Source organism: Lissotriton helveticus, chromosome 10 (genome assembly GCF_964261635.1).
Source record: "Lissotriton helveticus chromosome 10, aLisHel1.1, whole genome shotgun sequence".
NCBI classification, from domain to species: Eukaryota; Metazoa; Chordata; class Amphibia; order Caudata; family Salamandridae; genus Lissotriton; species Lissotriton helveticus.
This window is the reverse complement of record NC_136071.1, coordinates 991,837,976-991,863,362: the sequence shown is the minus strand read 5'-3', so window position 1 is coordinate 991,863,362 and position 25,387 is coordinate 991,837,976. Positions and strand designations below refer to the sequence as shown.

Here is a 25,387-nt window from a genome sequence, read left to right as displayed (position 1 = left end):
CTTTTAAATCGAGTTAACTGCGCTAACTTCCCTTCATTACGGTCGTCTGAAGATGGGGGGATTGCTGGCTGGCTGGATTTGAATTCGTTTTATGATGAGAAAGAACAGTAGAATCCGATTGACTTTTTGTGTTCTTATTTAGAAGTCCTTTGAGCACTATAGCCCTCCCCCCCTCACATGTGCATGCTTTTGCCGTGGGTTCTTTAAATTGGGAAGTATAGTTATGCGAGCGAGTGGTTGTTTATGCTGTGGAAAAATACAAAAAGCTCATGAGAGTGACAAACATGGCACTTAAATGGCTGTTACTGTATGTGCGCACTGACCTTGTCTTGATGAGAAACTCTTATTATGGTGGAAGTAAACATTATCCTGCTGGACCAATAAAGCATCCATGGTGTGGAATGCAAAAAGCAACAAAGGCCTGTTTGCAAAAGTCGAAAGACAACGTGGAAGCAGTGAGAACCGACTGGGTTCAACGCTCTCCTTTACCAGTGATTGCATTTTTTTCCTGTATTATCTCAATCTCTATTGCTGTTAATATACTACCAGTTAACTCATCCCGTGATAGTCCCTGGGGCAGTGGTTGTTTGCTGCCTTTTATTCATCCCAGAAATTGATCTGCCCTTCTAATGGGCATATTATTTTTATGGCACTGGAAACTGTTCCTGGCTTTTAGAAACCAACTTACACCTCAGCCCAGTCTTGAGAAAAACACACGTAGCAATTGAATTCTAGAACTTGGAATACATTTCATATTGCCAGAATACCATCACAATGTGAGTGATTTAAAGTAAATTACAATAAAATGATGCTAATCTGTTTCTTGGTTCCTTGAAAGATGTTAAATTCAGGAGCATCTCATTTTACAAAGCACTGGAGACAATGCCATATAATTTATACACCGAAAAACACAGCAATGCACATCGAACTTTTATATGGAAATGTAAAAAATATAAAATGACGAGAGTAGAAGCGAGGATTTAAATTTGGGAGTTACGGCTCATTTGGGTAATTGCCCGGAAGTGTACTGAGATGCAGAAACCCATTTGCAAGTTCTTATGTCTCATATTCTGGGAAGAGACTCGAAGGACTCAATTAATATCGAAGATTTGAACATAGCACGGGTTCATTACAAGTAGGGCGGAAAGCGTACCACCCCTACCGATTACAAGTTTTACCAGGTCCAGGAAAGCACCTAGTAAAACCACTTGAGTTTCCACCCACAGAAAGGGCCCGGAATCGTGAACTGCATGTCAATCCCCATTTAACATTTGAAAACCTCCGATGTCCGGCAGTTAAGTAAGAGATACTGTCTAGATTAGTTAACTTACAAAAGCCAAGCTTACAGATGCCACTATGGGAATGGCCAGCTCAAGGCCTTGACGGTCAAGGCCTTGAGCTGGCCATTCCTATAGTGGCAATTCCCATAGTGGCAATTTATAGGGTGTACAATATTTTATCTGTCGTGTAGCTATATGAATTGCCCGGGTTACTTACCGGTAATCTTCATTACTCCGAGTCCTGATCTTCCTCGCCACAGTAATGATACGAGGCATGAATGCAAGCGGTGATCCTCTCTTTGGGAGACGTGTATGAGGGTGCATTAAATTCATTTTAAGGAATAGTGGAAAAATATGGGTTGAACCAGGGGCAATTCTTGACACACGGGGCTCTGATTCACGTGGTTCATACTCTATCGGGACAGGAGGAACAAAGTTAACGGGGAGACATTACAATGCTTGCTAACTCATAGGAACAGAAGACGTGCAGTGCCAACTGTTTTACCCTGCCCTGTGGAGGCAGTTTTCGCTGCAGTGCCTGAAAATTCATAACAGATGGTCTACTTGCTTGACCCAAAAGTTATCCAACAAGCAACGAGCAGCAGCCAAGGAGTTCATTGAGGAGTGTCCTGTAATTCCAGGTTGAAATCCACATGGTTCCATTATCTGCACCATGCCTACCAACCAGTCATGCACACTTTCACCGCACTCCATGCAGGCTGCATTACAGTCTGCATGGAGAACATGCCCACCTTTTAAGCCCATGGCTGAGTGCCGAGTCACAGCACTCAGACCAATCACAATGCTGCATTGCAGCATTGTGATTGGCTTAGGGGAGGGAGCCTGGCTGTCTGCTTCCTGTTCCTGAAGTCGGAGGCAGGAGAGCAGGAGCAGACATGTGGCAAAGAAAGTTGTTTGTTTTTGCTCACTCCCTCCCACAATCGCAACCACTGCTGAGCGACCCCCGTGTCCGCTTCCCCACCCACGAGCCATGCCAGCTTTGACTGCAGACACTACACTCTAGTAACCGAGTCGACAAAGTGCATGAGGAGACAAATGAAGCTTTTCTCAGTTTGAATCCCAACTGGGCCTCGATAGATTTCAAAGTCTTTTATCTAGAGGCAACATCTCAGGCAAAGATTGTGTGGTGCACTTACTTGAGCAAGGTACCTAAGTGAAGGTTCTTTACAACAGCGTGTTAGTTATTGAAAGCCTAGTCCTTTAAAAATATTTCTAAGCAGAAGGTAATGCCAAGTGGATTTCTCAATGAGTGACTGCTCGTGCTTCAGTGGCCCCACCTTGCCTCTCCATTCCTGTGCAATTGAGACGTGTGGGGAAATTCCTCATGACAGGAACTTTAGAAGAGATGCGTATGTCATGTGCCACCCTACAATGAGTATTGGCGGCTCCTCCACTATTGCTGAGGAGAGTCGCCCTACTAAAGAAAAGGAAATATAAAATGATAACTTTGTTATTATGATATTATGTTTCCTTTGTGGGTGGGCGTGCTGCTCTGCTCACAGAGCAGGACAGAGGAGTAGTGCTTTGCCCTCTCCTAAGTGTGCAATGACTGTTTGGCCGGCCCTCTCGGGCCACCCAAACCAGTCATGCGCGCTTTCCTCGTTCTTCATGCAGGCTGCATTACAGCCTGTGTGGAGAACAAGCCCAGGCCCCCATTCCCTGGTTACGCTTCAAACCAGGACACTCAAAACCAATCAAAAGCCTGCCTTGAGTTTTATACCAATGTTTTTAGGAGTGGAGTGGATGTACATTGTGTGTAGAGGAATTACGTGGTATGTTGTGCAGTGCAATTGTGTGGATAGAAAGTATTTGGTATTTAGTGTATAGGAAATATGTAGAGTGAGATTAAGGGTTATGGAGGGTAATTATGTGGTATGTTAGTCTGTGTTGTGGAGTGGTAACCTCAGGTTTAGTCTTCCTTGTTGCCATGGAAGCTAAACTATAAACTCAATGAGACACAAAACAAGGATATTGTGCTGGATAACTAAACACTTATAAGGTCCCAAAGGCGAGACCTATTGGTTATGCCAATGCTTGTTTATTGTGTTCATGTTTACTATTTTTTTATATAATTTTATTTTGAAAAATGTCCTTCTCATTAAAAAATATTTATATGTTAAATGTATTAATGTGTCGTATTTGTTTATATATGCTTTTTATATCATTTATTTAATTGCTGTTAATATTATTTATGTATTTTTGAATGATTAAAATATTGGCTTACATTTTAAATATATATATATATGTATATATTCTATTTACTTAGTTTAAAATATGAATTACAACTATTTCTATATGTTTATTCTAATATTTAAATACAATTAGATAAATTATCAGTTGCACATATATTTAATTTTGTGTTATGTTTAATATTTTAAGTTTATTATCTGTAGAAAATTATTTCATGATTGGTATTGTTTTTATCTATTTAAGCATTGTTTGGACTACTATACATCCGAGCAGCATAGACTAATTGTAAATACACACTAGGCTCTGCCCGAGTAACAGATCTCTATCCATTTAAGGTCACAAATGTATATCTCTCATAAAAAAAATTACAATTGTCCTTCAAGTCATATGTACAGCACTCTAGTCTGTCAGGAGCAAAGACTGCAAGCCTGGGAGCAGTGATTGTGTCCATCCATTGAATCATGACCACGTACAGGTGAAACAAACACAAACAGTTAACAGCAAGAGCGGTACAATGAATGCCAGAAATATGTAAGTGAGCGAGAAATTAGATAACCAGAAGAACCCTAGAGCCAAGGGATGGACTGCGAGCTAGGAGGGTAAGCAGGAGAGAAGCAAGAAAGGTTTAAAAGAACGGTAGGGAGCAATAAAATACAAGAGTACTAGAGGTAAATGGAGCCAGAAAACACAAAGGCAGTAGCAGAGCATTACGGCGGTGGATACAGGAAGGAGATCAGTGAAAGAGATAAGAAGTCAATAGTGAGGACATCCACTGTCCCCACAATGGGCAAGGACAGGGAGAGAGGGACCTATGTGGAGGTATTGTACCATCAGGACGCTTATCTTTGCTGATCCGTTGACCAAGCGAGACAAGCAGGATGGATCCATGGGGAGCCAGCTTAGAATGGAGACTAAGTGGTTCTGGTCACTGCACCAGTAGGTGCCCAGGCTAGTACTCACCTACACACAGTCCCTCTCCTCATGCTCCGATGACAACGTTGCATGGCAAGGAACGGACTGCGGTTCACAGGGAACTAGAACTATATCACACAGGGGTAGTGCATGAAATGGAAATATAAAAATGCAAGTACTCACAGTGCCCGTGTACCTATGTCCTACTAAATAGTGCTGGTACTCTCCCATTTAAAGTATGGCAGCTCTGCCGAGAAGTGCAGGTACTCTCCCTTTCAAATGAAAGAAGTGAATGTCCTCAGTCCCTAACAGGACAGGTCCATTCATAGTCCTGCGAGAGCAGCTCAGCCAATAGTCTCTGGGTTTGGGCAAGGCAAAGCATCCCACTGTGCATTGCAAGAGACCCAGAGATGGAAGCACTCTACAAGAGTGTGTCACACACATGGAACAGAGGGAGAGGGGGAGGTGTAGAAACAGTCAGAAGTGTGACACACTGGGTTGTGCAGCACCAAACACCAAAAGAAACCAAGGTGCACAGATGGGCTCTCAAACCCTAGAGGAAAACATGAGAACTAAGAAGGAGAAAGCAAATAGGAGCCACTGATGGAGGGGGGAAACAGAGAAACAACGTGAAAAGCATGGACTAAATAAATGTGACAGTGGGAGAAAGGCGGCCAATTGACAGAGAGCAAAAGAGGGGGAAGGAGCTACAGAGGGGAGAAAAGAGAGGAAAGAGGAACAAGAGCCTGGAGTTAGTGTAACAGTTGGGTGGAGACACTGTGATTTGAGAAATGGGGAAACAGTAGCGAGAGCAGCAGAGGGAGGAAACACCCAGGAACCCATGCACAGGGTGACGAAAAAGCGCATGATCACAGGTGAAAGAGTGAAAGATGGAAGCCAGAAACAAGAATGACAATAATGAATGAGAGCAGCTGAGGGCAAGAGCATGGACACAACATGAGGACAGACACGAATGACAGCAAAAGATGGGAAACAGACACTGGAAATACACAACGGGGAAGAAGAAAGGTTAAAAAACTGGAAAATGGGAGATATACGAAAAGGAGTAACAGAGAAACATAAGAGCAACCTAAGGAGAAAAGGAGAGCAGAGAGAGGAGGAACTAAAGAGGCTGGGGAAGAAATATAAACGTGAAATCAAAGGGAGAACGAAGAGTAAGAGCTTCAGAAGGAAGAAAGGAGCAGGGAACCTGAAGGGGTGAAAGGATAGATCTTCCTCGTTGGTTTGGTCTCCCCCTACTCAGAGGGGAGCTTACAAATACAGCTATAAGCTAACTAGATGCTCTCCCCCGTCAGGTTGGTCTCCCCCTATGGGGCTTATGCGAAAGACCAAACCGATGGGGGAGAGCATCTAGTTAGCTTATATCTGTATTTGTAAGCTCCCCTCTGAGTAGGGGGGGACCAAAAAAGAGGGAGGTCATCTGCTCAAAGCCCAGCCCTTCCACATAACGCAAGCACCTAGCTGGCAGCCTACCAGCCTCGATTGCTTCAGGCTGTAAGAAAACGTATCCATATTCAGGGATTTGAAGATTTTTGGTTCAAGGTGTTTACATGCAACCTATTTTGTTTGTCCGCAGAGTGGGACGCACTACAAATAATTATAAGGGGCACCAAACACTAGAGGCACATTTCACAACAGACAATCAGGATAAAATGTTGAGAAAAACACCACGTCTATATGGAGAAAGCTGTCTACAATAAAAGCAAAACCTCCATTCAAATAAGAAATGAAAATGGCCCATTGACACCAGGCTCAGTTGTTATAAAAACAAGCCTTGAGGCTTGAAGTCCGATTCGAGCGACAAAAGTAAAAGTGAGCAGGGGGGGATGCAAGCCCGGGTGTTGTGTGCGCACGTGCGCTGAAAGAAAAACAAGCAGAGGAGCCTCAATAAAGTAGATGAGAAGGGAGGGGTAATGCAAAGAAGCCTGATTAAAGCTAACGAGAAGGGAGGGGGAGAAGGGTGGGGGAGTGCGAGCAAAGGAGCCATTAGAAAAATCCCTGATGGCAGCTGTGCACGTGCACGCTCTCGTGAATGCAGGCATTAGGCCAGCAGAACCCCGTGGGTAGCACTTTGAAAACCCACTTACTATAGTCAAGCAAGCAGCGCATGCGCTGCTCTAAGCTCGACCTAAAAAGAAGGAAACACTGAGGAGCACTTCTGGAACTAGTCAGAGGTATGAGTAGGGCCACTGGAATTATGCGACTGTTCGGCCGCACCGATTTCCGCATAATTATACATTTTTCGCATTTGCCACATAATCCATCATCTGCTGCATAATCCGCAGATTTGACCAAACAAATCCTTGTTTCTAGCTCAAACGGCACAAACATTATTAAAAATGCAGCGACAAGTGATGGAAGGCCCTTTGCAAAGCTAGAATGGTCACCTGTTACTTATTTCTAAATGTAGGTGTTAAATTGATACTAATGGTATGCAAACCACTCTTGCTTCTTGCTGCGTCTCTTTTGCGTCTTTCTGCAATTTTCCTGCTTTTTTTCTGCCTCGCTTTCGGCACATCTCTTTGGCTTTCTGCACCTCCCTTTTTTCTGTACCTCTCTTGTTTCTTTCTGCATCTCTTGCCTTTTTCTGCACCTCTCTTCCTTCTTTCTGAATACCTCTCTTCCCTCTTTCTGTACCTCTCTTCCCCCTTTCTGCACCTCTTTTCCCTCTTTCTACACCTCTCTTGTCTCTGTATGCACCTCGTGTACCTCTTTATGTACTTCACTTGCTTCTTTTTGTACCTTTCTTGCTTCTTTCTGCACCTCTCTTGCCTCTTTCTGCACCTCTCTTGTCTCTTTCTGCACCTCTCTTGCTACTTTTTGCACTTTTCTTGATCTTTCTGCAACCCTCTTCCCTCTTTCCACACCTGTGTTACCTCTTTCTGCACTTCTCTTGCCTCTTTCTGCATTTCTCTTGCCTCTCTCTGCATTTCTGTTGCTTCTTTCTGCCTCTCTCTTGCTTCTTTCTGCACTTCTCTTGCCTCTTTCTGCACCTTTGTTGCTTCTTTCTGCACTTCTCTTACTTCTTTTGGCACCTCTCTTGCTGCTTTCTGTACCCCTCTTGCCTCTTTCCGCACTTATCTTGCCTCTTTCTGTACTCCTCTAACTTCTTTCTGCTCCTTTCTTACTCTTTGTGCAGTTCTCTGGCTTCTTTCCGCACCTCTCTTGCTTCTTTCTTCATCTCTCTTGCTTCTGTCTGCACTTCTCATCCCTCGGTCTACACCAGTCTTGCTTCTTTCTGTACCTCTCTTGCTTCTTTCTGCACCCCTCTTGCATCTTTCTAGACCCTTTTACCCTCTTTCCATACCTCTCTTGCATCTTTTTGCACCTCTCCTGCCTCTCTCGGTACATCTCCTGCTTCTCTCTGCACCTCTTGCCTCTTTCTGCACATCTATTGCTTCTTTCTGCACCTCTCTTGCTTCTTTCTGCACCTCTCTTGCTTCTTTATGCAATTCTTTTACCTCTTTCGGCACTTCTTTTGCCTCTTTCTGCACTTCTCCTGCCTTTTTTGCACTTCTCTTGCCTTTCTGCACTTCTGCAGATTCCTTCTGCACTTCTTGTCTCTTTCTGTACCCATCTTGCCTCTTTCTGCACTTCTGTTGCCTCTTTCTGCACTTCTGTTGCCTCTTCCTGCACTTCTGCTGGCTCTTTCTGCTCTTCGCTTGTTTCTTTCTGTACCCCCTTGCTTCTTTCTGTGGCCCTCTTGCCTCTTTCTGCACCCCTCTTGCCTCTTTCTGCACGCCTCTTGCCTCTTTCAGTACATCTCTTGCATGTTTCTGTACCTCTCTTGCTTTTTTCTGCACTTCTCTTGCCTCTTTCTGCACCTGTCTTGCTTCTTTCTGCACTTCATTTGCCTCTTTCTGTACCTCATTTGCCTCTTTCATCACTTCTTGTACACACATTTACAGAGTATGCTGTTTGAAACACAGGTATTCAAATATTTGTGTGTTTCTATTTTTGGAACATGTCACTAAGTAAAAGCACAGACACATGCATGCATACCTTCACAAACTTGGTGAGACTAACAACAATGATATGGTTAAGAGTGTTCTTTTACCTTTAGTAGGCCTAACATTCTGAGCAGTCGATGAATAGTGAACCTTCAAGAGAATAGTGTGGTTTATGAAAAATCCGGAGAAGGATTGGTGATTAGGCTTATTTGTGTGAGTCTGTGGAAAGGTACAGTCAAAGTTGGCCTCTTTCTACACCTCTGTTGCTTCTTTCTGTATTTTTCTTGCTTCTTTCTGCACCTTTCTTGCCTCTTTCTGCATTTCTCTTGCTTCTTTCTGCAACTTCTTCCTCTTTGTGCACATGTCTTACCTATGTAGGCTTGGTTATAAATTAGCATTTAAAAAACCTTATAAATTCACTGAAAAAAACACAAATTTCAGGAACATTATAATTAGTGATCAGCATTTAAAAAAACCTTAGAAATTTACTGAAAAAAACACAGGGTTTCAGGGACATTATAGTTAGTAATTAACATTTCAAAAACATTAGAAATTCACTGAAGAAAACAGAGGTTTCAGGGACATTATAGTTAGGAATTAGCATTTTGAAAACCTTAGAAATTCATAGAAAAAACAAAGGTTACAGGGACGTTATAGTTAGGGTGACATTTGACTCACAAAAACTAGAGGATTCAGATGTTATACTCAGCTGAGCTAACTATAACTCGTGCCCTGCAATGCACTGCTGATGACATCACAAATTATATCACCCATGACATGGTCAGTGAAATCACTGATAACATCTCAAATGACATCACTGATGACATCATCCACATCATCTCTGATGCACCTACTCACACCCCAATATAGCCTATCATAGAACCACTCCAAATTTCAGACTACCATTCTCGAAACCATTGACACACCAATACCAGTACATATATAACCACTGACTGATTGATAGGTCTACATACACATACACTCTCTCACCCATACAGGCACTCATAGAGCCAGTCACTCACCAATACAGCCACTTAGATATCCACTCATATACCCCTACAGCCACTCATACACCATCAGTCACCCATGGAGCTACTCACACACCTACTCACTCACCCAAACACTCAATCACACACCCACCTACTCACTCATACAAAAACACACACACTCACTACTCATTCAGACACTAACAATTACTTACTCTCCATACAGTTGCTGACACAAGCAAGCACTCACCCATACAGCTACTCTCACAATTGCTCACTTACACATACAGTCACTTATATACTCCAACAATCACATATACTGCCTTTCATAAATGCAGTTACTCACCCATATACCACTGAGACATCCCTTCACTCACCGACACAGCCACACGCATACTCACTCGCCCATACAGTCTCACAGATACACTCATGAACCCACAAACCCAGGGATTTACCCACTCATACACCCATGCAGGAAGTCATACACCCCCTCAACCAACCGCACAGACACTCAGGCACCCATACAGGTACTCAGACAACTAAGCAGTAACCCGTATAGTCACTCATGTATCTACTCACCAACCCAAGTAGCCACTTAACACAGAAACTGACAGACTGATACATACAGTCACACAGATTAGTCCCTCTCCTATATATTCAATCAATCAATCAATCAGGAGTTTGTTAAAGCGCAACTACTCACCCGTAAGGGTCTCAAGGCGCTAGGGGTGGGGGGGTGCAGGTTCCATTCCATCAAGGAGGGAGTCTGTCGAAGAACCAGGTTTTGAGGTTTCTTACGAAGATGGGGAGCGATGTTGTCTGTCTGAGGTGGAGCGGAAGGGTGTTCCATGCTATGGCCACGAGGAAGGCGAAGGAGCGGCCTCCCGATCTGGTCTTTCTGGTGCGGGGGACCACGGCATAGGAGAGCTGGGCTGATCGTAGGGTCCTTTGGGGTGCGTGGAATTTGAGCCGGCTGTTCAGGTATGCTGGTCCGGTGCCGTGGAGGGCCTTGTGTGCGTGGGTGAGCATCTTAAAGGTGATTCTCGCCTCGACGGGGAGACAGTGAAGTGTGTGCAGGTGCTGGGAGATGTGGCAGTGTTTTGGCAGGTTGAGGACCAGTCTTGCGGCGGCGTTCTGGATGTTCTGTAGCTTGCGGATGAGGTTTTTGTTTATTCCAGTGTAGAGTGCGTTGCCGTAGTCGAGTCTGCTGGTGACCAGGGCGTGAGTGACTGTCTTTCGGTGTTCGAGGGGGATCCATTTGAAGGTCTTACGAAGGAGGCAGAGGGTGTGGAAGCAGGAAGATGAGACAGAGTTGATCTGGCGATCCATTTTGAGCTCGGAGTCCAGGATGATTCCCAGGTTGCGTGCGTGGTCTGTGGGGGTTGGCGGGTTTCCGAGGGCGGTGGGCCACCAGGTGTTCCTCCAGGCGTCGGGGTTTGGGCCCATGATGAGTACATTTGGCGACGGCTTCCATGCTTTCTCGAAAGTTGCGTCTGGCGGTGTTGGGCTCGTTGGATAGGGAGAGGATGAACTGGGTCGTCTGCGTATGACACAATGTTGAGTCCGTAGGTTCTGATGATGGGGACAAGTGGAGCCATGTAGACGTTGAAGAGCGACGGGCTGAGGGAGGAGCCCTGGGGGACTCCGCAGGTGGTAGGTGTGGGGTCTGAGAGGAAAGGGGGGAGTCTGACCAGTTGCGTCCTGCCAGAGAGGAAGGAGCAGATCCAGTCGAGGGCCTTGTCTTGGATTCTTGCGTCATAGAGTCTGCATATTAGGGTGCGGTGGAAGACTGTGTCGAACGCCGCTGATAGGTCTAGGAGGATGAGGGCGACTGTTTCCCCTTTGTCCAGTAGGGTGCAGATGTCGTCTGTTGCGGCGAGGAGGGCGGTTTCCGTACTGTGGTTTTTTCTGAAGCTGGATTGGGAGGAGTTGAGGATGTTGTGTTCTTCAATGAATGTGGCGAGTTAGCTGTTGATGGCTTTCTCGATGACTTTCGCTGGGAAAGGGAGCAGGGAGATGGGTCTGTAGTTTTTGAGGTTGGTGGGGTCCGCTGAGGGTTTCTTTAGGAGGGGATTGACCTCGGCATGTTTCCAGTCGTCGGGGAACGAGGCGGTCCCCAGGGAGCGGTTGATGGTGTGGCAGAGCATGGGTGCGATGGTGTCAGCGGCTCTGTTGAAGATGTGGTGGGGGCAGGGGTTCTTGGGGGCCCCTGAGTGGATTGACTTCATTGTCTTCAGTGTGTCTTCGGTGGTGAGGGCTGTCCAGTCATCAATCGCTGGTTTCCGGGTGTCGGAGGTGGATGGTGAGGGTTCAGTGTGTGAAGAGTTCCTTGCTGTTGTGTGCGTGGGTGGAGATTCTGTCTTCAATCGCTTTTTTCTTTGTTTCTCTGATGAATTGATGGTGAGCGTTGGTGGCGGCTCTGAAGTTGTTGTGGGCTTCTGTGGATTTGGTGTTTCTCCAGGCCTTTTCGAGGCGGCGGCATGTGCGCCTTGACTCTCGAAGTTCGGTGGTAAACCATCTGGCTTTCTTGGCACGGGTATTGTTGTTTTTCTTGAGGGGGGCTATGGTGTTGGTGCTGTCCGAGATACATCTATGCAGGGTTCGGGCTGCGGTGTTGGGGTCGTCGTTTTCCGCAATGGTTGGGGTGGAGTTGTTGAGTGAGGAGGTGAGCTGGGCATTGGTGATTTTGGTCCAGTTTCTTTGTGGAAGCAGGTGCTGGTGTCTGTGGATGGTGGGTGTTCTGAAGGTGAAGTGAACGCAACGATGGTCGGTCCATGGGAGTTCGGTGGTGTGGCTGAAGGTGATGGAGTTTCCTGTAGTGAAGAGGGGGTTGAGGATGTGTCCTGCTGAGTGCGTGGGCTCGGTCACGATCTGGCAGAGTCCAATGTTGTGGAGGTTGTCCAGGAGGCATGTGGTGTTGGGGTCCAGTTGATTGTCGTGGTGGAAGTTGAGGTCTCCCAGCAGGGTGTAGTTGGTGGATGCGATGGCCTGCGGGGAGATAATGTCCGTGATGGAGTTGGCGAAGGGTCCGCGGGGTCCAGGGGGTCCGTAGATGAGGGTTCCTCGGAGGGCGGCAGTGGGGCTGGCCAGTATCTTGAAGTGAGGGTGTTCCATCAGTTCTGTGGACTCGTCAGGGAGTGTGCTCAGACGGAGGCTGGATTTGTGGACAATGGCGATTCCTCCTCCTGGGTGGGTGGGGCGGTCCTTCCTGTAGATCTTGTATCCTTGGGGGATGGGGATGGCGATGTCCGGTCCTGAGGTGGCGTTGGTCCAGGTTTCGGTGAAGAATGCTACGTCCGGGGTGGTGCTGTTGAGGAGGTCCCAGATTTCTGTGGCGTGTTTGTGGAGGGATCGGACGTTGAGGAGGATGCATTGCAGGGTCTTCGGTTCGGTTGTGTTCTTGTGGGCGGGTTGTGCTGGATCCGTGTTCTTGGCGGTGTGCCGGCAGCGGTGACAGCTGAAGGGTCCATGGGTGTCGGCTGGTGATGCTAGCTTGCAGTTGTTGTTGCAGCCTGGGTTGAGTGCGTGGAGTGCTGCTGGGTTGTAGCGTTGGCGGGGAGGAGGTCCAGGGTTCCTGGTGCTGGTCGCGGACGGGTAGCGGACGGGCGCAGACGTGCTTGCCTTTGACGCGCCTTCGGTGCACCAGCGGCACGCCATTTAGTAGGGGTTGGGGAGGGCTGGACAGCTGGGAGGGGGGAGCGGGGAGAGGAGCTGGAATGGGCTGGTCGCGCTGGCTTTTTTAAGCCAGTGAGGTGCGAGGACTCGGGTATATATAACATTCTTAAATGTTTAAGAAACACTCATTCACTGAATGATGTCATCATTGATGTAATTTAAGAGGTCATCAATGATGTCATCCGTGATGTCACGGACCATGTCATGAGTGATGTAATTTATGACGTCATCAGCAGTGCATTGTGGGTGTGCGAGTTATAGTTAGCTCAGCTAACTGTAACAGCTGAATTTTCCTGGTTTTGTGCGAGTGAAATGTCATCCTAACATTAACTTCCCTGTAACCTTTGTTTTTTTCTATGAATTTCTAAGGCTTTTGTATACACACACACACACACACACATACACACTCTCTGCATACAGCCTCACATATTACATTACTTATAAAACATTCTATAAAATCAGTAATAACATCATTAATGGCATCTGAAAGTACATCATTGATGACAACACTGTGCATAGTAGGGACACAAATTATACTTTTCTTAAGTTAACTATAACTGATGAATTTCAGTGGTTTTTAGGGTTTACAATTTTACACTCCATCTAAGTATAACGTCACTTTGAGCTTTGTTTTTTTCCGTGAGAAGAGAAGCAGCTTCAGTGTTGCGTGATGTCCATCTACTTTATCATCATTGGAAACAAATACCATATGGTATTTTGCTCATCTGCATGTGTTTTTTAATGGTTTTTGCCATGACAATTTTTTATTTGCAGGTGATTATGTATGTTTGACTTTCTTACATTATTATTCCAAGGGATAACTTGCACAATAGGTCCCTGTGGTGTATAAGGTGGTAATGGCTGGTATGGTGAGATGAATGTTGATTGAGAGTAGGTTAAGGAATGGGCAAATTAAGTGAGTATGGAGATGAAAAGTTCATAACCTATAATGGTCCCAAACCTATACATCATTCTAGGGGCAGTGCATTTGACCATGGCTTTCATTTAACAGAATAATGCATGCAGAGTTTTGAAGCCCTGTGTCACTATCAGTCAACTTACTTTAAGTAAGTCAGTTGAAAATTACAGGTGCTCACAGATGAGCCAATGTCAAGCCTCAAGTATCGCAATTCGACGTAACGCAGCTAAGCAAAGTGCAGAGGTATCTATCCATGATAGTCTTGCTTAAGGCAATAGGGTGTGTGATGTTGTAGCAATACACCATGTTCAGTATTACCCAATATAATTTAACATGGAAACGTTAATATGGTACTGAACTACAACAGGGCATTAGCACAGTGTCATCGCCTCTGAAGGCTTTAGGGCAGAGTTGCTCAAGTTAAGTCTGGTGCAGTCTGGCCCATGTGCGCATTTAAAGTTCAGTAAATTAACAGTTAATGGTGGTAAACGGTGGGGGGGATTGATGTGCTGCTTTGCTCTAGTGAAAGTTCATCCTGTCATGAATTATTTATCATAACTATTGCTGGTTTATCTTTAGTGGCGCAATGTAAACACTTTGTATCTTTTCTTCTTACAGGAAGACCTTCCTGAGGTGCCTTTTCAAAAGGTTCTTGGCTGGAACAAACCAGAGTGGCTTTACCTTATTATGTGCCTGATTGCCTCTGCCATCGCTGGGGGCGTTTGGCCCACGTTTTCTTTATTGTATGGAAAGATAGTTGGGGTACGTGCAGAACATTGTGCCAGCTTTCTAGCAAATCGTGATAATGCAAATAGTTTATCGCTTGGTTCTCTCATGGTGAGCTCGGGCCGCCTGTGGAAATTGGTGGGGTTTGTGACTGGGAGGATCCATAGATATTGGTGCAGCCCTGGGGGACCCATAGAGATTAGCGCAGCCCTGGGGTGAAATTAGATTCAGTTAGTAAAGGAGATGGGAGGTAAGGTGACGGTAGTGATCAAGACTAAGGCCCCCATTAGGATGGCGGGCGGACTTTGCCCGCCCACCATCCTCGTGCAAAACGGGACCGCCCGCCATAGGAGCGGCGGTCCCGCCTAGGGCATTAGGATGCGCCCACCACACTGGCGGGCGCATCCTGTATTTTTATCATTGCGGCGGGCGGTGCAGAAAGCGCCGCCCGCCGCAATGGTAAAAATGCACGTTGTGCATTTCAAAGCACAACATGACAGGCACCGCGCGGTGCCTGCCATGTTGCACTTTGCAATGCGGGGGGTACCATAGGTACCCCCCATGTGCACCCCCCCACCCCCAGGCTCCCAGGGGTCCGGCAACGGGCCCAAGCAGGGAGTCCCCGCATGCCTTTCCGTGGCGGCATTGGCACGGAAAAGCATGTCAGGAAGCCCATCATAATATGGCTGGCGGTGTCTCATAGACACTGTCACCATATTAAACATTTTCCGCCCCGGCCGCAAGGCGACCGGGGCAGAAAAGCGGCGGAGGGTGTTTACGTCCGCCGCAGTCCCCCCCGCCATAGTAATATGGCGGGGGGGGGGGAAATGGGTGGCGGGCGGACATTAATGTAGGGCGAATCGCCACCGCCACCATGACGGTGGCGATCCGCCAGACATCGTAATGGACCCCTTAATGAAGGATATTCTTGTGGTTAAATAAGAAATTGGTAGTGAGCTTAGATAGAGAGATGGATAGATGGATTGATGAATGGGTGGATGGAAAGGTAGGTGGATAGGTAGGTGGGTAGGTAGATAGATAGGTGGATGGATGGATGGATGGATGGATGGATGGATGGATGACTGGATGGCTGGATGGATAGGTGGATAGGTGGATAGATAGATAGATAGATAGATAGATAGATAGATGGATGGATGGATGGATGGATGGATGGATGGATGGATGGATGGATGGATAGATGGATGGATGGATGGATGGATAGATAGATAGATAGATAGATAGATAGATAGATAGATAGATAGATAGATAGATAGATAGATATTGCTGTGACAGAAGACTTCCACCTAGTGTTTTTTATTTTATTTCAAGCTTACTATATGACAATATAGTTTTAGAATAAATAACGGTCCGTCTGTAATTGGAACCCCGATTAGTAGTCTTTGTAATTTGAAAATTTTAGTTTTCGTATGTTGTTATTTCCTACCGAATACCTTGGGCTCATTTCCCTCTGAAAAGTTGTAAATGTACACGTAGACATGTTCTGCTACACATCGATGTAAATGTTTAGCTTTTAGAAACTCACCGGAAGGGGAGCCATTCCAGTCCTTTGCTTGAATAAACCTCTAACCATTTCTACAGTGAGAATGGGTCAGAGAGCTGACCATTTTATAGAAGTTTTCGAACACTACACCTTAATCGTCGTACTCCCCACCGGTTTACTACTAAATTACGTTATGCACTTGTGGATTCATATTAGTATTAATAGAATATTCGTGCCTGCCTGTTACCCTTTTGTGGATTCGAGAGCCGGGTAAATGACTTTACGAATCATGTTCCTTCTGTTTTATATAATGGGAGCCGCTGTTCTGCTTTACATTCGGCACAGTGACGTAACAAAGGAACCCACAGGTTCTGCAATGCGTGGGGGGCCCGAGCCCGAGGAGGCCCCCTCAAGTTTCGTTTTGCCACTAATTCGACAGATGTAGATGACATCTTCCCGAATTAAAAATGTGGAATTCCAGAGGTGAGGGCATCATTTATGGAACGGGATAGTGATATTATTCCACTGTCTCTATCATCAATATGATCATTGAGAGTAAGTGGGTGCTCTGTATCATCTCTTACCATTCCCATTTGTTAATTATTGCATTCCTAAATTGTGGATACGAAACTGAGCATCATCTCGCAACTAACCGAGCTCACCCGGTTCAGATGAATTTCGATATAGCGATACACCTCTATTACTTTATACATATCAAATAATCTCTCTTCTTATGATGTCGTGACATATATCTGTCTATTGCTGAACCATCGCCAAGGTTTATATATGTAAGTGGAAAGGAATTTCTAACATTTCATACCAATAATTATATTTTGTGTTTTAATTAATAGGCTTTTCGTGAAACAGATGGTGGAAAAAGGAGCACGGTGACAAGTATAATTTCGCTAATGTTCTTCGTCATGGGGATAATTAGTCTAATTGCCTACACTATTATCGTAAGTAAATCATAATGACTATGTAACAAAATTCTTTGTTGTCAAATGAAATCCCAAACCTGCCGATTTGGAGGAAATTGTCCTTGAAATCAAACTGGTACTAATCTAGATGAGTTCTTTAGTAAAGCAATTGTGTAGGTATCTGTCTGTGACATGTTAAAATGATGATGTTTCCATACATTAGCTATGAAGCTTGCATGTTTTTTTGTAGATGTAAATGATCAGTCCAACGCCCCTGTATGCTCTATTAATAACATATTGCACAGCACGAAGCTGGTTGGATGAGGAGTTGGGAACTGTAACATCAAAATCAAACAACTCACAGTTCTGAAATATAGACCTTAATGTTCCATGTCGAATTTTTAGTCATTATTTAGAGTTTGGTCCATGGGGAGAAGCAGTGTAAATTGTAGGTTCTCTTCCCCTACAAGAAATGCTGCTGTTCTGTTTCATTTAAAGGTGGAGAGAGACCTGATTACTGATAGTAGGAACTCGGAGGACTATTCGGTCAGAGGCATTTGATAAGCACACCAACTCCCACAGTACCACAAGTGTAGGACGAAGGAAGAGCCTCCCTGTTAGAAGACTGAGCCTTCTTCTTTTCAATATTCTTGCCCAGGTCAATGATGGGACACATGGTATAATGGGAAGGAAAGTAGAGAAATAGTTCCAACTCTGTGTGCAAACTCACTTGGGAAAAAATCAGGGACATTTCTACCCAGCATTTAATTTTCTTACAAACGTGTTGTTGATTTCTTTTGTGAAACATGTTTAGCAACATTTTCCCACTAGAGCGGTGGGCAAGTTTTAATACACTGGGAGGTCTTCCCATAAGGCAATCATATGTGGGACCTGTGCTGCTCAATCAGGTTTGATCTAATGATCACTTAGGGCCTGATGTAGAATTTAGTGAATGGGGTATTCCATTAAAACACAATCGATTTCCAACATGATGGGGTCTACTCACAAATGCAGCCTTAATCTTGAGTAAATCTACACTGTTGAATAACTTTACTAATTTTGACTACTCGCCATCTACAAGTGCACAGTTACTTAAAAGTGTAGAATTATATGTCTCCACCCCCTGAAACATAAATAGGAATCTAATTTATAAGGGTAAAGTTACTACAGCCAAAAAGGAGCAGTAGCAAGTTCAATATTGCGCATGACCAAGCACTGTAATACCACTATAGAGGTCGGTACTTAAATATATACATTAAACTGAGTATAAACCAATCAATATGCTTAAAAATACATAATAAAATGATCAAATATAAAATATAACATTTTTTAATTGAAAAATAAATCTAATCATAATTTATTGATGACAAAATGTAAGTGAATTTAAAATATTTGTATACATAATGTTTAATTTAATGTATCATTATTGCATATGGCACATCATTTTAAATCTTTTCCTGCAGTATTTTCCATGGGAGGGTGTTGCATACCAGTGGTTGTCCATGTGTGGTACGGGACTTACTCCTGCTCTGAGATGGAGTTAATTTATGACTGGTTTTGTATTTTTTCCAGTAGTATTTTTAGAAGTTTAGTGTGTGAATAGGAATGAACTAAGGGCCTTACTATGAGTACGCGCTCACGGCGGTGGGCTGACCACCGCCAGTTCTGTGGATCCACCTTAGTATTCTGAGCGTGGTGTTTGGAACCCCAGAAGACCACCATACAGACTTAATTTACTGGCAGTGCCGATGCCGGCACTGTGGAGCATATTACAGGTTGACTTTCCACTTCCTATTTCACGGCAGTGAGCCTGCCTCCTAACAAAAGGGTGGGAAGCGGCAACTTTGTCCCCCGCCACTTTTGGGACTAGGGGTGCATGCGGGGGGGCACAACATTGCACCCCGTTCCTGCACCGTCTGGCATGCATGATCTCCTTCAGGAAACCCCTCCCTAGCCACACTTTCCCCTTTTTGCACTTTTCTTCACCACTTCAGTTTTTTTTTATCAAGTAGTCCCTATTTCCCAGCTACTCCCAGTTGTCCCTCCCATATTTACTACCAAAACGTATATATATATATATACGTATGTGACCAAGGCGGTTGTACCGTCGAAACGCGCTAGCCATCATCGTTGGGTGAATAAAAACTCCTCTTTGATAGAATCCCATGGAGTCAGCGCTTTTTTTTTGTTTTTTGTTTTTTTTCTTCCCTTTTTTTGGTATTTCTGAAACGAAGGTTTGGATGATAGATATATATATATATTGACACACGCTTCCAAATCGTTCGGATGAGTAAAAAAGGCGGCACTCCAAGTCAGCGTTTACACCAAGATGGTTTATTTGGCAGACCCCCTGCCCCTCGACAAACGCGTTTCACCTTTTCGGCTTCGTCAGTGTGTGGAGTTTCCACAATTGGGGTAGTGATCTCTACATAGAAAAAGATAGGAGAGGTGAAAGCTGAACAGCCATGCGTAGGTTTGCAAAAAGCACGTTGTAGTACATTAGTAGTACTATTGTAACATTATCAAATGCACAGGAAAATACAGTTTTTGTATAATTGCCAGCAAATATATTGCATCCTAAGGCACTTTAAATACAATGATTGCAATATCAGACAAATTGTCAAGAAGAAACTATCGGCCATACTGTAAATAAAGTCCTCTAGTACAAAAATAAAACTTGATTTAAAAAACTGGGATAATAACTAAGCTCCAAGAATACAACAGTGCATTGAGACATATTCTTGAAATGGATGGTTGACCTGCAGGGATGCTCAAAAGTGGGAAAAGGACTAGACTGTAGTCAGATCCTTTATTGGATACACACAGTCCTTCTGCTTTAAACATTGTATAAATGTGACGTAAAGGTTGGGAAGATTTAAAAGGTCACACTTGCTCCACAGTGTTAATTTATCTTGAGTGAATAATTGGAGAAATCCACAACTAATCAAGTCTTTCAAACAGCTCACAGGTCATCAGTGAATTCTGCATGAAGGCTAATTTTAGCTCTGCAAGACTTTATCGGAATACCTTCTTAGGTTTTCAGAAAATTTACATTTTACCACCTGGTGCATTAGCTTGAGATCTCTTTTTTGTCCACACTTCCCATTGATTCAGGGCATTTGCAGATTTGCAGTGCGTATTTTTTTAACACAGCTGCCTTTCAGGAGATCTGGTTTACAAGGGAAGATGTTAGGTTTGAGAAAACCATTCCTATTATATACATATTACGTGCCATAGTAGGTTAGCAGCGTGCGGCTAATTGACATCTCATGTGTATTTACGTTATGCAATCCACTGTGTTCTCCCCATAATGTGCAAAGCTTTAGTTAGTGAGTGTGACTTCATTTTGTATTTCATAATCTCTATTAGGCCGCTTAGACTGTGTCTGAACTAGGCCTCATTATTTGCATTGCTTGCCTCAGCAAACACTGTATTTCGTTATTATTTTCTCTTCTGTTCAAGGCTGCTTCTCGACTTACTAATTATTAGGCCATTCTGCCCTTGCATACCTATCCAAGTGTGTAGTTCTGCTCCCACGATAGGAGATGCTGAGGTTCAGCATGGTAACCTTGAGTTAAAGATAACATGCACCCATCTGGGAGGTGGTAGCTCATCCCTCTGTGCGCCTTCTTTGTTCATGCTCGGTCCAGGCAGGTCAACTTCCACTGTGAGTGGTGTTGGAGGCTCTTGGGAAGAATCATATTGTGTTACAGACTGTTGGGGGTCAGTCACTCAGCAGACATCTTAGGGTGAAGGTCAGATTGGACTCCTCTATAGAGTATTGCTAATAAAAGCTTGTTTGTATTCTCTGCTGTCTGACTGACTCTTCTTTACTTGGGAAGGCATAGCAGATTGTTGAAAGTAACCCGGGTGGCCCCTACATGCCACTTTCTTCAGTTTGTGCCTCAACAAGGACCCCACAAGGTGACCCAACTCACCCGCAAACGGGTTGCAGGGTGGCGGTTGCGTCCGGTCATTCAGGCGGATCAGGGTACCCCACACAATCAAGCTTGATTCTCGCAGCTGCCCCTCCCATCTGATCAGGTGACTCCTCATCTAGTGGTCACCGGCTGGGGTCCTGAGAAGGCGAAACCTTGGAGCTGACCGTTTGGTCCGAAGAGTCGGCAGTGGAGAATTAATTGCCTCGACCTAAGTGCATCAGGTAAGTGATTTGATTCTTGAAAAAATGGCGCCATTCGTGAACGACATGAGCCTATGGGCTGTGTCCTGGTACAGTCTCTGGACTGTTTTGGTGCAATTTTCGGACTGCCTAGCTTGAACGGCACGAGCTGACGGGCTGTGTCTTAATACGGTCTTCGGGCTGTCTTGGTTTGAACTTGGTGGATTTGCGGGCCCTTTTAAAAGACAAAAAGTTTTTGTAAACAGTCTAACGGGCCAATTGGAAATTTGGTCTGCTCTTGAAAAGGGGTGGGACTGTTTGTGAACAATCTGCCAGGCCAGCTGGAAATTTGGTCTACCCTTGAAAAGGTCAGGGGCAAGAGCCTGTCTTCTTGAACTTGGTGCCGTCTCTGGACTGTCTCCTTGAACGTGGTGCAGTCTCTGGACTGAAGGGTGTGGTCCTCACACCATTTTTTTAGTTTGGTTCTCAAACTCTTTTACTGGTTGTGGTTATATTTGTCCGGTGGGGAGAGTGCAAGTGTCTTATGTTAAGATGCCTTGTCTAAGCAAATTAGGGTGTTTTGGATGTCGGTGCTGCTCTACTGAGGTTCGACTAGAGGATAACCAGCTCGCACCTCTGGAGGATACCCCGAATTTTGATGTATATGTCAAGCACGGCATTGGCCCTATTATGTTTAGCATGTTGTGGAATAAATATACGAGGGACAATGCTGATTTACACTGGCCGCTTACTGGCTCGTTTGATGAACAAACAATTTTAGCGACAAATTGTTCGCTAAGAAGAGCAGGCCACCTGCACAGAGGGATGCGCTACCACCTGTAGCTCATCCCTCTGTGCTTTCTTTGTTCATGCTCCGCCCAGGCCAGTAACTTTCCACTGTGTGCATGATTGGAGGCTCTTGGGAAGAATCATATTGTGTTACGGACTGTTGGGGGGTCAGTCCCTCAGCAGACATCTTAAGGTGCAGGTCATATTTGACTCCTCTGCAGAGGATTGCTAATAAAAGCTTGTTTTATTCTCTACTGTCTGACCGACTCTTCATTACTTGGGAAGGCAAAGCAGGTGGTTGTAAGTAACCCGGGGGGCCCCTAAGGGCCACTTCCTTCAAAGAGTATCCCAAGGGTCTTTGATGACCAAACAGACATTAAAGGAACAATTCTTGAGTAGATCGCTCATTTTATATCAGAATATTGATAAGAAATATATTGCTTAATATAAAGATTATGGCTCAAACATTTTTTACTGAAATAGTTCTTTTATGTACATGTTATGTTATTAACTCCATTAAGCCAACCCTGGGTAAATGAAATATTGGAGAATTTTTTTGTCTGATGAAATTTAGCCCACAGCATCTTGGTGCCATAACACAGAGCAAAGGGCCATATGTATCATCGAACTATTTTGCATTTCCTAAATAGCTAATTTTAAGGAATCACTATTTAGGAATTGCAAAATGGTATTTATGAAAAAAATCGCTTTTTATTTGCGATTCCTTAAGCTTCCTTATTTGCGAATTCGCATTTTGCGAATTCGCAATTAAGGAATAATTTCCAATGCATTCCTATGGGCCAGGAGGCCCATAGGAATGAATGCAAAATAATTCTCAAATTGGGAATTCGAAATCTGCTAATCGCAATTTGAGAATTATTGCAAAGGTGCAGGGGTGTCTCAAAGACACCCTGCTGCACTCCTGAAAATAACATGTGTGTGCATATGGCGCACATACATGCCCTATGGGCATGTGTGTGCATCACATGCCACCTTTAAAAATGCCAATTTGTGCATTTCTGGAAGAATTCGCAAGTTACCATCAACTAAAAGTTGGTGGTAATTTGCGGATTCTTAAACAAAATTCGCAAGCAAAAATTGCTACATACATAGCATTTAAGGAATCGCAAATTTGCGATTCCCTAAATGCTATGGAAAAATAAGGAATCGCACAAGTTTGCAATTCCTTATTTTGGGAATGTTTCATACATTCCAAAACGTGCAAAACGGCCGTTTGCGAGTCGCAAAGGCCGAAATTCTGCGAATTTCGGCCTTTGCGATTCAAAAACGGCTTAATACATATGGCCCTAAGTCCATTGCATTGGAAAAAACCTTAGAAAGTTCTCTATCCATTTAGCAAAATGTGTAATTATGTGTAGAAAGCAATGAACTGTTTTATTATTCTAGGTTCCTGGTAAGTATTGATTTATAAGTGTCAGTGGGTGAAGTAGGTGTTCATAAAATGGGATGTAACATAATAACATTGTAGGTTGAACCTAAACTAATCTACCTTCACTCAAAATTGATATAGTTCCTGTAAGTATGGGCAGCCACAGTTTTCCAGAGTGTTTTGTGTTGTAAGATCCAAAACGCCATAAGTGAGATTTAAATCTCAATATAGCCTTCCTGTTTCACGTCAAATGTATTTTAATAGTCCCTTTATTTTGTCTTTGTCTTTCTTGTACTATCTTAACACCAAGATGTTTACTTGATGTATGTCTGCGCTTTCAATCACTTTACTTGTTCATTGATTAAATATCTTCCAACACTGTTTCTGCAATACTTTAACGTTATGGGCCGATAGTCCTCCAAACATCAAGTACTAGGCCCTTATTTTTATTATTGGAGGATGCTTATGATTTTTTCCACAAAAGATATTTGAGCAAATTTTTTTAAATATTGTATTCACCACAGGTATTAAAAATTTTTTAAGTGGTGCTCAATATTTCAAATGTTTGCAGTGTGTACCTGCTTGCAGTTGTTTTGGGGGAAAAGAGGTGTGAAGCTCATGAGTGACTGGAGGTACATTTCTGGAAATTAGAAGGAATTCTGAATTTGGCGAGTGGTTATTTAATAAGATTGAACAGTGTTTTCCCAAAGAAACGCTTCAGTTCTATCAGAACATAGTGCAAGTAGTTAGGTAAAATTAGAAATTAATTCCAATGTTTTTACCTATATCTTTTTTCCCCTATTACCAATATACAAAAGTAGTATACTGGTACATCAATCAGCCTCCTCTGGAGATATATGATGTTTGTTAGTTGTTGAAAAAACATGATACTTAGAAGTAGTCCTGGGCGGAAATATAATTTCGCTCACAGAGTTGGTGGAATTTTGGAACTCAGTGCTATGCATAATATGCTGCAGAGTTGCTACCAAAGTTCCTCTTCCAGCCCTTGGCAGAAGTATACTTCTGCTGGTGCACATGAGATTTCTTTTGACACGTGCTGGCAAGCTCAACGAGATTTGGCAACAGCCACCTCGTGCAAGATTTGCCAGCTACAAGTATGGCTTATTGTCACCACAAAGCCTTCTGGCGCCATTTTCATGACAATGGCGAGTGAAAGAAGCCGCAGCTGCTTCTCGAGCAGATGCTCTACTCAAGAAGCAGTTAAACCTACTTGAAGATATTTTAGAGTGAATATTCTACTCAGGTTGTTTATTAGAGCAAAAAGATTTTTAAAATTGTACTACTTTTTTTTAGAATAAAGTACCCCAAGGACTCCAACTTCCTCTTCCTGTGTCAGCAGGAACACAGTGCATTCTCCATCTCCTGGTCACTTTTCATTGGATTTCGAGGTGAAAGGATCACTCTCTTTGTCTGTATTTCTTGAGGCATATATACCATTGTAGTGTAAGGACTTTGTTTTTGTGATCTCACAAGTAAGTTCACAAACCTTTGTATGAGGGTGCTCTTTGTTTTATGGAGGGCAAGCACCAGAATTTATTTGTAACTTTTTTACATTTTTAAATTTGATTATGGTTGTGGTGGGTGGCTAGGAGTTTCAGTAGGGGCTTAATTATTTTTTGCATTTATTGTTGTATCTTTTGTTAGGGAACAAGGTTGCCCAGTTCAGTACACTTTCTCCATGTTTGTTATATATGCACCAATAATTAATTTTACTAAGTGGTCTTGTCTTCCCACATACCATCCAGCCAGTACTAGTCATTGGGTACATGAAACAACTGTTTATGTGGTATGTGTTGTTTTAAAACATTATTTAGGCCAGGGATGGCATTGGATTAAAAATAAAATGTTGTTTTTCGTTTTCTTTTTTTAGAATATTTCATGTTTTTTTCTGCAAATATTTTTATTTATGATGCCTTGGGAGGATTCGTTTTCATAGCTCACTTCAATTTAATATGTGGCCCTGCTGAAT

The 25,387-nt window shown here is 43.8% G+C and overlaps 1 protein-coding gene across 3 annotated transcripts in view; it reads left to right on the top strand.

The window, feature by feature from the left end:
- LOC144784709 (ATP-dependent translocase ABCB1-like) overlaps positions 1-25,387 on the top strand; it is a 916,046-nt gene that overhangs the window by 514,962 nt on the left and 375,697 nt on the right. For all 3 annotated transcript variants that reach the window (XM_078663661.1, XM_078663660.1, XM_078663662.1), the window contains 2 exons: positions 14,573-14,716; positions 17,033-17,137. In XM_078663661.1, the coding sequence (XP_078519787.1) occupies positions 14,573-14,716; positions 17,033-17,137 (249 nt within the window). The remainder of the gene's footprint in view (positions 1-14,572; positions 14,717-17,032; positions 17,138-25,387) is intronic.